This window comes from Molossus molossus, unplaced genomic scaffold, assembly GCF_014108415.1.
Source record: "Molossus molossus isolate mMolMol1 unplaced genomic scaffold, mMolMol1.p scaffold_m16_p_17, whole genome shotgun sequence".
Classification (NCBI taxonomy): Eukaryota; Metazoa; Chordata; class Mammalia; order Chiroptera; family Molossidae; genus Molossus; species Molossus molossus.
In genome coordinates this window covers 6,757,809-6,774,493 of record NW_023425352.1, presented here as the reverse complement: position 1 = coordinate 6,774,493, position 16,685 = coordinate 6,757,809, and the positions used below count along the sequence as shown (strand labels likewise).

Below are 16,685 nucleotides of genomic sequence, written 5' to 3'. Positions count from 1 at the left end.
CAAACACCTGAGGCAGCAATGTGCCCCGCGGCCACGGCGGCACACCCCGAGCTCCTGGGCAGTGCCCGCCAGAATGGAGAGCAAAATGTAACCCGCGCTCCACGGGGATGATGCCCCGAAAACTCAAACTCAGCCCGGCTCAGACCATGATGCTCAGCCAAGGAAGATTCCGCTGAACTTCCTCGTCATGCGAGCCACCCAAAGGGAGGGAAGCCTGTCCCAAACCGCGACACTGCTGACGCCATCTGAGCAACAGCCTTCGGCCAGGACAGCGGTTCCCAAACTGGGGGTGGGTGTTTATGTTCCAAGTGCGGCATTTTCTCTATCTGAGCAAGCAATAGGGAAAAAACTAGCTTATCGGATCTGTGATAGCAGAGATATTCTTGCTGAGGCTAAGATGAGGTTAAAAGGGGACTCAGCAGCCCAGCCAGTGTGGCTCAGTGGATTGAGCGTCGTTTGACTGAGTATCGTCCCATGGACTGAAAGGTCCCCGTTCAGTTCCTGATCGGGGTGCATGCCCAGGTTGCAGGCTCGATCCCCAGAGGGGAGCGTGCAGAGGAGGCAGCTAATGTTTCCCTCTCACATTGATGTTTCTATTTCTCTCCCCCTTCCCCCCCCTCTCTAAAATTTCAATGAAATAAAGAAAATCATGGACTGTTCCTCTGTGATGCACACTCATTCTGAAGCCAGCGGCTTAACAAAACTGCGGTTAAAACCCCACTTCTATCTGCATTTGAAAGGTTTTGCATATACAGTGTTTTTCATTTTAAATGGAAAGAAGTTCATGGACAATGCACGGGAGCCCATCTAGGACACAGAGTGAAGGAACCCACGGGGAGATGTTCCGGCAGGAGGCCAGGCCGCCTGCCCGGGGCCTGAGCAGCCGCCCTCCGTGACACCCCCCGCTGGCTGCTGCCCCTCCCACACAGTCCCGCAGCAGGGCAGCGCCGGGGGCAGGGCGAATCTTCTCTGGAGCCCCCACTTTCTCCGTCCAGCCCTTTCCTTACTACCAGCAGGCAACTGTGTGGAGCCCCAACCACCCAGACCAATAGGCTGGGGAGAGTTAATGTCTAGAACAAGGCCATAGGTACTCCCCAAATCGAAGAAGCATGGAGGTGAATTCGGCCACCCTGTTAATGGCGCACATGACAGAGGCCTAATGGAGCAACTGTTTCTTAAATACAGTGATACCTCGGTTCTCGAACATAATTCGTTCCAGGAGGACGGTCGAGAACCGAATTGTTCGAGAACCGAAGCAATGAAACCAATAGGAAAGCGTGACTCCACAAAGCGTGACTCTCTCTCTGCACTCACACTGATGACGCAAGCAAGGCGCGCTGGGCCGAATGAACGCCATTCGGCTCAACTCGGCTCATCTCGGAAGTTCGAGTTCCAAATATTTGTTCGGATTCCGAGACAAAAGTTTCTCGAATCTCCATTTGGTCGAAAACCGAGGCGTTCGAGAACCGAGGTATCACTGTACGCTAGACTCAGGGTCAGATACGTTGTTGACATTTTCATGGATCATGGGATGTTCTCAGCCTATTTAAGGGCTAAATCAATACCGTCCATAGAATGATTAAAACAAGTGCTGATACTTAAACTGGCAACCCCCTGCGGCTGTCCCGGCTCCCCCAGGGTCGCTTCCTCTGAAGTGCTTCCCGGAGCACACCGCGGCCACCCTTGAAATGAGTCCCCAAGCCACCTTGCATCACCTCCACAATCCCCCCGTGCCAGCTCAGTGACGCTGTCAGGAAACATGTTCACGTGAATTTTCCCAAGCTGTAAAGAGGCCTCTGGCCAGTGAGGGGAGCCATTGGGCTGGTCTGTGAGCTGATGTAAATATTGTTGAAGATTAGACTGCATCACAATTCTCCATTTTCTGAAGACTATTTTTATGACTGCTACAAGGGGCCCACATATTATGAAAAAAGAGACTTAAAACGAGTTAATTACAGTCACTGTTTAACATCACTATGAAGATATACTGTTTTTACACAATAGTTTTTAACTGAATTTGAAGATGTTTATTGCATTCTATTTTTGGTGGAAAAACGTAACATACATTCTTTAGCACAGCCTAGGGAACAGAGCGGTGGGGGGGCCTTTCCGCTTCGCGTCCACGGTGAGGACTGGCCAGGAGCCGCTTGGCTATAATGAAGTATTTCCTGCACTAGTGAGCACCACGTCAACATTTATTAATTTTCTCCTTTCAGTGTAGGCAGCAATTCACCATTTTCTTTCAGTTCCTAAAGAGAAAAAGAAAAAGAAAAAAACAAAAAACATGTACACATACATGTAAAAGGTCATCTAGTTAGAGATTGCATCTAATCAGAGAACCAGAAGAAACCAGTCTACCAACACACTCTGAGTGTGATGCCACGCACACTATCAGATGACGGTCAGACTACAGAATGACGGAGAGAAGGTCCTAAGGGCAGCAGACTGTTTAGCATCAGCAAACACAGCCACTGGCACAGAACAACGCAGCCCCTGTGGAAGCGACAGCAACCAGAAGGACAGCTCGAGGGAGCGCGGGAGAAGCAACGCGATGCTGACGTCACTCAAACAAGCACACGACACCTGCTGCCCACGTACTATGTCAACCCACCCTGGAAAAGCAACAGGACTACTAGGTAAATATAAATGTAAAGGCTAGAAACCATTAAAAAGACAATAATTCAGAAACATTCTTGTGCCTTTCAGAAAATGTGGAATACAGCCATCAAATTTAAAATGTGACAAAAAGGCCCTGGCGGGTTTCGCTCAGCGGTTAGAGCGTCGGCCTGTGGAGTCTCGGGTTCAATTCCAGTCAAGGGCACATACCTCGGTTGCAATTCGTCCCCGGCCCTGATTGGGGTCATGCGGGAGGCAACCACTCAATGTGTCCCTCTCACGTCAATGTTTCTCTCTCTCTCTTTCTTCTTCTCTCTCCCTCCCACTCTATCTGGAAATATATCCTTGGGTGAGGATTAAAACAAATAATAAAATAAAAAATAGAATGTTACAAAAAGGATGAGATTTTCTAGTTTAAGATAAACATTTAATTTGATGTAACAGGTCAGATTCTCACGAAGCAGCCTGAAAATCAATCCATAAACCCACGCAAGCTCCTCTCTGGATTAAACCCGGGTGGGTTCGATCCTGTCACACACACTCAGCCAGTTCTCAGTGATGCTTTGGGGTCTGCCACCCACGAAGCAGCAGCACCCTCCTGCACCACAGGACCCGCAGGGCTGTCCTGAGCACATGTCCCAGAAGGCCGGTGGCCCTCCAGTAGAATCCAGACTCGAGGACTTCCTGGCGGGGACATCCAGACAGCTCACCTACTTCTCCGCATGTGTCCCTTTCTCTGGTGGCTGGGATGAGGTTTCTCTCAAGCTTATGCTGGGCCAGCATGAGTCCTGAGACATGGCAACTGTCATGGCAGTTTAAAGGGCGACAAGACCTCAATACTTTCTCTCCAAACACTCTGCAGGAGTGGACCCTTCAGAGCTAAGATCAACTCACTGAGTCTATATCAGTCAGCAACTAAGATTCTCAGGACGTGAGACTGACTGAGTCACTGACTTACTAATTCATTTATTCAATCACTCATTCAACAGAAAAAAGCCCTCTCCTCCTACAGAGGCCAGAACAGACCCTCGAGCGTGACGACGCTGTAAGCGAACTGCAGGCGAAGACTCCGCCCTGCAAGCAGCACACCAGAATGCCAGCCCGAGATGTCCGGGTTCTCTTCCCAAGGACGAATTCCTAGACATCTATGTTCTCAGCAGGTGAACATAAAGTCATATGGCAAACACCCTGTTATATACCTAAAAAGAAGCTGCCCATGCAGCTAAGCTGTAGAAGTAAATGAGATTTATTGATTGCACCTTCCCAAGAGTTACCAATGGCTGAGGTACAGGCTATAAAGCATTCAGACAAGAACAGGCTCGGGAGAATTTGGGGTCTGAAGACTGTTTGTGTCTTACACAAATAAAATATATATATAAAATAACAAATGCAGATCTATTTCTGTTGCTTCAGGGCTATTCAAAAGTTACTAAGCTAAACCTTTTTTTTCACCAGGAGTAAGGCAGTTTACTAGAAAAATGCCTCCTTGCCTTGCTAGAAAGAAGTGTGTGACGTCAAGCCCGGACGTGGACAGGAGACACCTGCCTGAGGAGCCAGGACAGGAGCCTCTGCACTCAGAGGCCAAGTTCACAGAACCTGAGGCCCACAGCACTGCCGTCACACAGGTCAGACTCGGGTCCTTTCACGTTACAAAGTACGACTTTCCAACCTTTATTCTCCAACGTAACTAGAAACAGCACTACTCACCACTTGCTTTCCACTCAGTCAGAGGGGGACCTCAGAGCACATCCCCAGACAGGACGGCCTGAGCCAGGAGCAGCTCTGCCACCTGGCCACGTGCAGGCTGGCACCTGAAGCACAGGTGCTATCACATGGGGTGCCCTCAATTCTAGACTTAAATTCTAGGAGTCATGGCCAACTAAACTTCAATGAGTTTAAAGCAAACAAAGAAGGAAATAAAGACATGTAAGAAATGGTGTCCTCTTGAAATATGCTCACAGTCGGAAAGGACGAACCGATTTCCTAGCATCTGAGACCCAGGGAGGACCTGGGATGGCCTACTGAGACCCTGCACCTCTCCTTCCAGGGAGCAGTGACCTCAGGACCAGGCTGGGACTGCACTCAGGCCTCCCGACCATGACCTGGCGTCCCCCAGAGCACGTGAGTGAGGCAAACTAGAACAACATGAGAAAACAGTGCAATAATAGTCATAATGTAAGTATAAAGGCACAGGAGGAGCAGAAGCAAAACAAGCATTTCTGGCTGGAATACTCTGTGAATGATTCCCAGACAAGAGCGACCCTGACAGACACAGAGAACAGATTTAACCACGGAATGTGCAAGGCCGTCCAAAGCAGAACAGGCGATGAAGAAAAGCCGAAAACATGCTAGAAAGTTCCACCGGCTTCAGTAGGTGCGAGTACATCTGAATTTGGAGCGTGGCCATAACGTCAGCTCCTCTGAGCACCGCTTTCCAGAGTCTGGGCGCTGGCGCCGGGAGCTGGAGGGGCTCCCAGGAGGGGCAGAGGCCCCACGCGGCACAGACTGCGCTCAGCGTGAGCAGTGGGGACAGCCTGGCACAGCGGGGGGGGGGGGGGGGGTGATAAGACCAGTGTGCCGCCAGGAGAGAAAGACAGCAAGGACAGCCCCCCGTTCCTGATCCAAACGCAGCCTGACTTTCCAGCACACTCCGCCGCGGCCCCGGGCGCCAGGGGATCAAGACCTTACCTTAACGATGTCCAGCCCGCCAACGAGCTCCCCTTTCACATACAGCTGCGGGTACGTCGGCCAGTTGGAGAAGGTTTTCAGCCCCTGCCGAACCTGTGGGAACGACGGGAACCCTGAAGCCTGCCGACCAGGCTCGAGTGATGGAAAGGTAGACAGGACATAAACACAGAACTTACTTCTTCATCCTCCAATATATCAAATGTCTCAAATTCAACACTACAAAAGGGAGAAAACATTTTAACAGGAAATTCAGTTTTAAGCAAAAATTGCAAAACCTATTTTGTGTTTCTAAAATAGTCAAAAAAAAGTAAATAAACCATTATAATGCTATCAAAATTTACTATAGAAAAATGAAAATGATTTTATTTCTTAGTCTGTCAGGTACTACTCAGAATAAGTCATCCCAAGACACAAATGTATCTGAATTTTTCTCTGGGCAATATTCGGTCACAACAGGAGTCAGCGGCCCTTTCCTCAAAGGCACACATTTAGGCTCCGCAGGCCGGCCAGAGGCCGCTGGGCACCGGCTGGAGCTCCCAGACAGGATACCCTCGCTGGAACAACCACGAACTTCTCCCAGACACACATGCTGGCCTCCACAGGCGTAAATGCAGGGACAGCGCTGTGCTTCACGCTGGGTAATGTACAAATGCACGGAAAGTCACTCCCTGCTGGTCAGGGAATCGGTCGGCGTGTGACCAGGGCTCTATGTGCAGTTTCAAACGTTGACCAAAGAAAATGCCACATACAAAACCTCAGGCCACCCTCACAGGGAAACCTTGTTGACTTAGTAAACAAGGACCCAAGAACAAGGTCTACGGTGCAGAAACAGTTAAAAGAAGATGACAGGATAAACCAGGAGCGAGTACAAAAAGAGATGTTTGAAACAGCAAAAAAAAAATTTTTTAAAGAAAAAGGACCTAAACAAGGTGAGTGGCCCTTCAGTGTGAATTGAAGGAAGCAGATCTCATCCAAACAGCTGGTAAAAGGACAAACTACAGACCACCGGTCAGCGATCCAGTGAGTCCGGGGCCAGCCAACGTGGGTATGTGGAGTCCCTACAGCTCTCTGTAAAGGGGCCATGCACACCTGCACGCACACCTGGGACTCGGCCCGAGGCAGGTAAATTCGGGCTAGCAAGGAGGAGACAGGAACAGAGGAGAAGGAACACAGCCAGGGCTTTCTCCACACACCCGTCACTCGCCCAAGTGCACGGTGTTCTAGCTAAAGAGCCGCGGAGGCGCCCTTGGCGCTCATCACAGAGCCACTGTTTCCCACGGCTGGAGCCACGGGGCTGCCACCCACTGAAGCCCAGCTCCGGGAGCACCGGCCCTTCCTTCCCATCTGGCCTGCACACACAGGGCAGAAGGCAGAGGAAGGCTTCCCCGAATCTGTGAGCTGTCATATCCTGGACTTGTGACCCAGCAGAGGCATGCCCCAGGGGACAGGCTGGGGCCAGGGACAAGTGGACTGAGTGTGTGTCACCGAGGAGCTGTGGCAAAGGGAAGACAGAGAGAGAAAGGGGCCATAAAAATAATGACCAAAACCAAGCCAGGCTGTCCTCCATCCTCACGCAGAGCGAACAAGGCGCAGGCTCAACATTACAAGACACGGGCTGACCGGACTCTGCTCTGCGAAATGACAGTCATTTGAAGAAATCAATCGTTTTTCTTCTCGTGTCCCTAAAGTTGCATTTAAACCTGTGCTACTCACCTGACTTCTTTCAACTCTGCCCAAGAATGTCTAAATAGTTCAAAGATCACTTTCCCTATAGTTCCACAGGGCTGCCTAATCAATTTAAAGCTATGGTTAGAATACTTACAATATTATAAAGCAATTATGAAATAAGAGAAATAAGTAAAAACATGTGACAAACCCTACAGGACGTGTAAATATTCCCAAGTAAGTGGTTGTTTTAATTTTTTTAATTGAGGTAAAATTGACATATAAAAATGGTTTTGTTTTTAACCATAAAAATCAATCACAATTTTCTCATCTGACAGCTTATTACTGAGCAGACTAGAAGCAAGGACCCTGCATGTAACTCGCCCTCCTCCTCAGATCCAGATAATCGACCTTAATACCTGCCCTGTCAGCTTCGTGGACTGTTTAGACACTAGAATGTTTTTTAAAAAAAACTAAACACCTATAATTCACTTTCCCTAAAATATCTTTATGCCTGGTGGGAACTCAGTTACTAACTTTCCTCTGGGAAAGCAGACAAACAGGTCTTTCGAGGTTGCTGAGAAACTCCTTTAAGTTCCAGGAGTTTGACACTGGCCAGAACATTCTATTGTAACCTAACTTAGAGCAGTCACAAAACAGCACAGCAAGAATAAACAGATAAAAATATCTGGCTATAGACATAACTGGAAAGTTAAAAATTCCTAAATACACTATTTAAAAATAAGACTGACTTACCCAGTACCAGTTAGTATTTCCAGAATCTGTTTGCTGAATCCACACTTGGCTTCCTAAATTGAGAGAGAGAAACTGGCAGTGTGCTGCATCTCCACGACACCCACGCAGGGCTGCACCCAGCGCTGTGCCCGGACAAGCCTCTCAGGGACCCTTTACATCAGAGGGCAGTCGGACAGGTGAGGGTTCAGGAGGCCCCTGACGCCCTCCCGACACCTCCAAGCACTGACCCCCAGACATCATCCCAAACGCACTGTCCAGACTCTCTTCGGTCTGTAACCATGGACAGAGGGCATGTGTCTGGTAGCTTCTAATCTTTGGGTCAGAGCCCTCCAAGCAAACCTTGTCGCTCTCCTGGGACGTCACTCACAGGCCATCCCAAGCTCAGCCTCTCTGCATGGTCAGCACTCTCCTGTTCCACACATCCCACTGGAGAACCAAACTTTTTGAGGATATGGAAATCTTACACTTTTTTCATGCACAGGATCCCAAATCCCATCAATCCTGAGGAAAGGCTGGGCACCCACACAAACACCTTAATAGCGCTAATAATTATGTTCCCAAAATGTATGAATGCTGTCTGACCTTCCAGAAAAAAGGTGTTTTGAGAACAAAAATAATCACCAAAAAGAAAAAAAAAAGGAGTACTTTTTCCCTACTGGGAATTAACTTCTATATTGTTTTAATAAGCACGGTGTGTCAGTCAAAGCATCTAGGTCCTTACCCAGTGGCTGCATGTTGAAATGTACACTATTTTCCTAATTATATTACTTTCGTTATAGTAGTTACATTAACTAACTCCTAATGGAAACGAATTAGTGTCACTGTGTTAGTTGCACTAACTCCCACACGAGGTACTGCAACCTCGTGCCCCAAGGACGTGATGCACCACGCTGCCCGCCCCGAAGGGGAGAGCTCGGTGAAGCTAGTCGGGAAGGCTCCAAGACCCCCCTCACACAGACAACTGCCTGGACAGCAGGGGAACCACAAATGAAACAGAGTTTAAAGGGAAGTCGGATGTAGCAGTGGTCCTTAACCAGTTAGGGGCAGACCCTTTGAGAATTTGATAAACGCTAAGAACTCTCTTTTTAGAAAAACAGGAATATGCATTTACAGAAAAGAAAAGAAAAAATGCCACACCTATTTCACTCATTCATCAAACAGGTACTAGCACAGGAGGCAGCCCGGGTTCATGCGTCTGTCGGGGACACTTCCAAGGATGGTCTAAAGCCGCAAACCGAGAACCACAGGTTCCTGGATGTGGGAAGTGCAGTGACCAGACTGCACCCTGTGGACCAAGTCATGGTCACGACAGCAACTTACAGACCAGGAAGTGTAGCGGTGCTGACCAGGTAGCTGACAGTCTGGCAGCAGAAAGAAACACACCCCACTGAGATGCTGAGGACAGAGTCAGAAAATGTAGATGACTTGATTCAATGTCCGTGAGTACCAATTAAAGCCCAGATAACTTCCTGATACCTCCGCGGCTTCATCAGCTAAAGCTGGGGAAAGATGGTAAGTGTCCCCTCGCTGCAGATGTTAACATCAAAAGAAATTACAAGTAAAACCATTTTTGAGTTCTTTACCTGTTTGTTTCCTTTCATAAAGAGCATCACAGAAGCTTTATTTGTCAGTACTTTGAGCCTAAGGAGAGAAAATCGATATGAAGCGGCTCAGCTCAATTATTAAACCCGCTCCTGCTTCAGGAGCAACGTGCACACTGAGGGCAGCAGGATGGTAGTTCACAGCTCTGAGTGGCATTAAACACGCAAATGCACTGACATTTTCCTTTATTTCACCCTCTCCCTGAGCCACTGTAAAACACAATATGGCTTTTTAAGGCAACGAATGTTCTTTCAAGTTGCAATTTAAGCCCATCAACTCAGTTCTAAAAAAATAATAACACCCAATTCAATGAGGAATTGTTCAATAAGGGGCCCATCCAGAACCTCCCGCACTCCATCCTGCGTGTTCCCTCTTCACCCCAAGGCTGCACACGGCGCCCCACGCCAAGTGCGCACAAGGCGACCCCTGAGGGGAAGCGCTCAGTTTTGGAACACCACTGACACCAGCTGCTAAACTCAAACGCTCTCAACTTCACTTCAGGCTGAGTATTTCGCACAGTCTTTCAAACATCATGAACTCACTTGCTATCAGGAGTTTTCACCATCTGCATATTAGCCCAGAGTCTAGAAACAGATCTCGGAACAGTGAGCGTGGGATGGGGTCAGGGCTGCTGAAAGCCCTCCAGGCCTCGTGCTGGCCCTGTGAGCACCACGTGCTCGTCCTGCCCCTGGTTCTCTGGCTCATTCGTGGTTCCAATCTCCTCACAGAATAAAGTTGTCACAGATGGAACCAAAAATCACGCACTAAGCTGTCACGTACACCGTCAACAGTACAATCAGCTAATTCTCAAACGGTAAGAAACAACACGGCGCCGACCCTGATCACTGCCCTAGGAACCACTACCTGGATCTAGAGAAGCGAAACAGGTCCTTCTGCCCCCCCAGCGAGGTCACCACGCCCAGGAACTCCGGCTCCTGCACTTTTCCTCCCAGGAGCCCTTTAACTTTAGTCCAAACACACTGCATTTACTTCCTACAGAATCCTAGCCAGTCATCCTTCTAGTCTGGGATATAGGTGTAGTCAACGGAGAGCAAATGAGGAGCAAATAAGCAGAAGAGGCGCACAGCAGGCTCCTGGGGCCGCACAGCCAGCAGGCTCTCAGCAGAGGACCCCAGAGCCACAAGGGACAAGGAGCATCACTTTCGTACCAAAGAGGCAGGAAAGGGTATAAATCATTTGAGAAAATGTGCCACTTTAAGGTCGGCTTGACATATATGGAATACCATTTATAAGGCTTACTTTATTAATCAAGGATAGATAAATCAGGTGTTTATTTTTAAACACTTAGAAATTTCCAAAATGTTAAACGGCAAGACAAGTCACAAGAGAAGGGTTTACCTTACACACTGAAGCCCCAACAATGAACGGCTGATATGCTGCTCCACTTCAAAAGAAATTCCTTTTTAAACCTCTCCAGTAATTCATACTTATTACAATAAAAATTCCTTTAAGTCTCCCTACAGGTCAAAGTCCAAAATGTCTATAAGATAAAATAAATTGTCTGAACGCTGACTGAGATGCTTCATAAAACAAGCCAGACATTTCACAGCTCCGAAACCCCCTCACGCTAGGCCCCGTGGTTTGGGACGGCAGTGGGTCCCCAGGGCGCACGCGCTCCAGTGCTCCAGCGTGGAGGGCTGCGTGGTTTGGGACGGCAGTGGGTCCCCAGGGCACACTCCCCAGTGCTCCAGCGTGGAGGGCCCCGGGGTTTGGGATGGCAGTGGGTCCCCAGGGCGCACGCGCTCCAGTGCTCCAGCGTGGAGGGCTGCGTGGTTTGGGACGGCAGTGGGTCCCCAGGGCGCACTCCCCAGTGCTCTGGTGTGCAGGGCCAGCAGCAGCGCCAGAGCCCGTGGAGGAGACTCAAGGAACCAGCTTTAGGCCAAGAGCAGGACCCAGGACTAAAACCTGGACATCAAGTCAGCTGGATCATGGCTCCGAAATGCACACAGATAGCTAAAACTTGGTCATCCCACTGTAACAATGACTTTCCTAAAAACAAAGAATATTCTCCATTTAATCACTAATTTGACACAAACTCCCCAGCCCAAATTCACCTTGTCAAGTTAGCACGACTTATCTGACTGCACACAACACAATGAGGACCTTGGAGTACGAGCAAATCTCTGCTGAATCTCTGATTTCCACATAGAAAACGGCAATGCAAAACTGAGACTTAAAAAATAGTTTTAAAATAACGACAGACTATTTGAAACTCTTAGAACACTTACCTTTCCTCTAACTTGGGGGCTTTGGGGCAAATGGCATCTAGTTCCTCAGACGCTTCCAGCTCCTGAAAGAAACGCACACGCAGGCTGGAGGGAGCGTTTGCAGCAGACCCTGGTCACACCCTGACCCAGAGCCCGTCACGTCTCATCAGAGATGCTCTGAACATACACGTTCCAGACTCACACTGGTGAACAGAGGTTTTCAGAAATTCACACTTTAGACCCACTACAGCGCTTACAAAACTCCGCTGACTGAAAACCGCGTGCTGCCCAGACCTCCCGGTCCTAACCTTCACTATGTCAAGTCCTCCTATGAGCTCGCCAGAGACATAGAGCTGAGGATAGGTGGGCCAGCTGGAATAGGTTTTGAGGCCCTGACGCACTTCTTCATCTGAGAAGATATCAAAACTGCTAAACTGAATGTGGTGTTTGTTGAGAATTTCCACCATCTGCTTGCTGAAACCTGCACACAGAAAAGGAAAATGAAAAACATAGTTTCTCTTTCATACACATACACACAATTTTGAATTCAGAGCACATATATCTACTAAACATAGACACTTATCTCTATTTTACCAGTGATTTAATAACCAATTCCAAGAACCCCTTATCTAACATTGAAGCACATACCACGTGTTCAGACATGGTTTAACGTCTTGTTTTTTGAGAGAGGAAGTGCGGGTAAGAGAGAGAAACATCAATCCGCTGGGTCCCGCTCGCAGCGTGACCGGATGAAAGCCGGAACCTGGGTATGTGCCCCGACCGGGAATCAAACCTGCAAACTTTTGGTGCACGAGACGACGCTCCAACCAAGCCACACCGGCCAGGGCTGGTTTAACTTTTTAATACACTTATGGATTTTTTTTTAATGTGTGTATGTATGTTTATCAAAGTTCTTCTGTATCAGGCCCATTTTTTACTGTAGGAGAAACAGTACCAGCCAAAAAGCAGAGCCCTCAAGCCCTGGTACCGAGCTCCATCAACCCAGGGGAGGCACAGGTAAATCCTGGATAGCCACCTCCCCACCCAGTGCCGGCCAATCAGGGCACTGACCTTGACCTCTGGGACAGAACTCCCAGCTCTGCCGTTGTGTGCTTCTATGAGAATCAACAACTGGCGGAGGAAAAAGTTCTACGATAGTTATTTTTAACTACTACTTGACCATATTGGAAACCCAATTCGGTTTGGTTTCTATTGCCTGTTACTGCTTCCCATGTATCCACTTCAGTATGTCTCAGTCTTTACCACCTCTAAGTAGAAGAAATTAAAGATCAAGGGAATGTGTTCTGTCTTAGTCTAAAATGGATACCTCTGCACACTGGATTTCAAAGCTACCCCTGCTGCTGTTATATATGAACTGTCAAAAAACTGAGGGTGTCCTTTCTCATCTGGTGTCATAACCTGACAGTTTCTTTTTTAAAACTATTTACATTCCCCAAAGTATGTTACGTGATTTGTTTTCCCTACACTGTAGTGACAATCTTATGCTCCAAGATTTTATTATACTTTAGTGACACATTTTTGTTCCTTACTTTTTTGACATCACTTTCTTAGGATGACATTAGTACTGAAGAAGATGAGTTGAATATCAGTCTTTTATAAATCTATTAGTCTTGTTGGAAAAGAGCACATTTTTCTTCCCATAAGCTAATTCCTCCCAACTGTTCTCAGTACTTGGTACCGCTCTGCCCTTTCCCACTCCGTCGCTCTTCCCTCCGAAGCCCTAGGTCTCTGGAGAAGAACCTATTCTGCAGACTAAAAATTCTTGTAAGATTTAACAGCATCAGCAATTATTTGTAAATAAGATAAAAAGTCAGTATAAGATTATTTCAAGAACAGGCTCTTGAAATTATGCCATGCAAAAGCACTTCACTACTAAAATGTGAATCTACTCGTGAGCACCAAACACCTCCCGGGCACAGCTCACTGAGAGGAAGCTCGGGACAGGGTGTGCAGGCGGAGGGCTACAGGTGTGAGCACTCAAAAGACAAAGGTCATTTTTATATTACTGTTTCTTATTCATTGCAGTATTTTTCATACAAAAATCTGTGAACCTACTTTTGCCCCACCCTGCATTTTTTGTATAGTACTGAAGCTGCTTTTCCTACAACTGAAGTGTTAAGTTCATGTACAGCCTGAAGTAAAACACTGATTCTGAAATTTTTTCATTCATCTGGGAGTTCATTAGTAAACAGCTAACGGCTGATTGCTGATGGTTATTCTGTTGCCAATATATTAACTCATTTCTACTGTAACTGGCTGAGAAAAAGCTTTATTTTAGCTTTAGGCAATTACATGCAGACTAGAAAGATTGATTGGTAGTGTTTCATTTTTAAGGGTTAAAGTGGCAGACTGGAAATGTTATGCTTACGGATAAATAGTAAGAAGGCTTTATTCTAATAACAAAATATTTACTCACACTCTCTTAAAGAAAAATGCATGCAAGCAATAAAAATATATAAAAGTAGAAGAACCATGTTCATCTGCCCAGAACCATGGTTGCCATCCGCAGTCACTTCTACGACGACCGAAACCGTGAACAAGACTAACTGCCACATCTCATCACGAACAACGAGCCCTAAAGAACAGTCTGAACTGCGATGTGTTTGTGTCTGATTTAAAAAGTAAAACCCAATTAGATGACTCTCACTGCAGGAGGAATTTCTGTACTGTAGTTCAAATACCTTTCCTTTTGTTAAAAGCCTTGTTAACAGAAATAGATAAAAAGAATTCCCAAATAACTTAATTAACCTGCATGTTCGAGGATTTAATATTCTGTTTAAAAAGATGTACATCTTAGTGCTTCTTAGACATCCTTCTAAAACCACGAGGCCTCTCTGTCCCGTCCTCCTGAGCGGCACAGAACGAGGGCGATCAAGTCCTCTGTCGACTGAGACCCTGTCAACACGTCATCGAGCTCACGGCACTCTGCAACTCTGTAGGCAGAGCCCAGGGAAGGCTAAGAGGATGGAGACGTACTGTTCAGGGGCTGGGCTGAGTCCAAGGAGACTCCAGGACAGTCCCTGAAACAGTTGTCAAGGTTCCTTAACACAAGCTAAGTGTTAGCTCATCCGTGTTTTCTGATCAACTGACAGTGAGGTGGGCCAGCTGATGGAAAGCAAGCTGAGCTCTGCTCCACCCAGAGCCTCGGAGGGAGCCATGGATATTGCTGACGGAAGTGCTTTCACAGTGAACTCTGTGTAGAACACAGACGTGCCAGCTGCCCGAGTCCACGAGGTCCACGGCCACGTGCTTACAAAGGAGGCACTGCCTACGCTCCATCTCTAATACGCCGGTGGAAGAGTAAAACCATTTCCCACTAAACAGGCTCAGGAAGGAAGGTGGAAGTGGGGCACAACCCCGTAAGAGAACAGTTTAAAGATACAGAGTCTGTGTCGCAGGGAGCACAGAAAAGAGCGAACAACCGCAGCAGATCAGTGAAGGAAGTAACAGGGCACAATCAAATGAGCATGTCTTCCGATTAATTCTAAGGCAGATATTTTATTAGAGAATATCAGCATTGTAAAATGATTTACTATATGTGACAGAAAGACATGTTGCAACAGAAACCAAAATTGGGGAAGCAGAAAAGCCTATTAACAATGTAGCTATAGGCGCCTGAAACATCGAGGGGCATTCGTAAAGCACGTGACTGTCTAATCGCTGTGCGCCTGAAACATCGGGGGCACTTAGTAAAGCACGTGACTGTCTAATCGCTGTGCACCTGAAACATCGGGGGCACTTAGTAAAGCACGTGACTGTCTAATCGCTGTGCGCCTGAAACATCGGGGGCACTTAGTAAAGCACGTGACTGTCTAATCGCTGTGCACCTGAAACATCGAGGGGCATTCGTAAAGCACGTGACTGTCTAATCGCTGTGCACCTGAAACATCGGGGGCATTCCGTAAAACACGTGACTGTCTAATCGCTGTGCACCTGAAACATCGAGGGGCATTCGTAAAGCACGTGACTGTCTAATCGCTGTGCACCTGAAACATCGGGGGCATTCCGTAAAACACGTGACTGTCTAATCGTTGTGCACCTGAAACATCGAGGGGCATTCGTAAAGCACGTGACTGTCTAATCGCTGTGCACCTGAAACATCGGGGGCACTCTGTAAAACACGTGACTGTCTAATCGCTGTGCACCTGAAACATCGAGGGGCATTCGTAAAACACGTGACTGTCTAATCGCTGTGCACCTGAAACATCAAGGGGCATTCATAAAGCACGTGACTGTCTAATCGCTGTGCACCTGAAACATCGGGGGCACTCCGTAAAGCACGTGACTATCTAATCGCTGTGCACCTGAAACATCGGGGGGCACTCCGTAATGCACGTGACTGTCTAATCGCTGTGCACCTGAAACATCGGGGGGCACTTCGTAAAGCACGTGACTGTCTAATCGCTACGCTGTGCACATTGGGGGCACTTCGTAAAGCATGTGACTGTCTAATCGCTGTGCACCTGAAACATCGGGGAGCACTTCATAAAGCACGTGACTGTCTAATCGTACGCTGTACACATTGTGGGCACTTCGTAAAGCATGTGACTGTCTAATCGCTGTGCACCTGAAACATCGGGGGCACTTCGTAAAGCACATGACTGTCTAATCGCTACGCTGTGCACCTGAAACGGATACAAAGTAATACTGAACATCAACAGAAAATGAGAAGTAAAATTTTTTAAATGTAGTTATAAAAATTATAAAGAATAAAATAAGTACTTGCATGGAATATAACTGTTATGTTCGTTGTATCTAAAAATCTTTTAATTCCCTAATCAGGTCTTTTATTATCCAAATGTCTATACTATCGTGTTTTGCAGATTGCTCTAAAATGTCTTAAAGCTTTTTTTTATTCTAACTTGCCATTTGTACAGTTTTCTAAATGCCACTCCGACAGTTAATATAAAAATGGCCATAAATACATCATAAATTCAGACTAATGAAGTAAAAGATATGCAGGAAAATGATAATTTCTAAATGAACTGAAAAGAATCTCCAAGACTGACTCCAGCTCCCACCTCCGCCAAGGAAGAAAGGAAGACACAGGACAGCAACAGACTTACACCTCCGGTAATCAAGGCAGGTGGCAAGGGGCAGAGTTGGAAC

General features: G+C 47.3%; 1 protein-coding gene across 1 annotated transcript in view; it reads right to left on the bottom strand.

Annotated features, from left to right (window-relative positions):
- Positions 1–1,975: 1,975 nt before the first annotated feature.
- The window catches only part of GLRX3 (glutaredoxin 3), a 32,819-nt gene continuing 18,109 nt past the window's right edge, over positions 1,976–16,685 (bottom strand). Inside the window, exons 5-11 of the mRNA XM_036265467.1 lie at positions 11,864–12,036; positions 11,577–11,638; positions 9,309–9,366; positions 7,726–7,778; positions 5,481–5,520; positions 5,305–5,397; positions 1,976–2,249 (exon numbers count right to left, since the gene is read on the bottom strand). Coding sequence (XP_036121360.1) covers positions 2,199–2,249; positions 5,305–5,397; positions 5,481–5,520; positions 7,726–7,778; positions 9,309–9,366; positions 11,577–11,638; positions 11,864–12,036 — 530 coding nt within the window. The 3' untranslated portion in view covers positions 1,976–2,198. The remainder of the gene's footprint in view (positions 2,250–5,304; positions 5,398–5,480; positions 5,521–7,725; positions 7,779–9,308; positions 9,367–11,576; positions 11,639–11,863; positions 12,037–16,685) is intronic.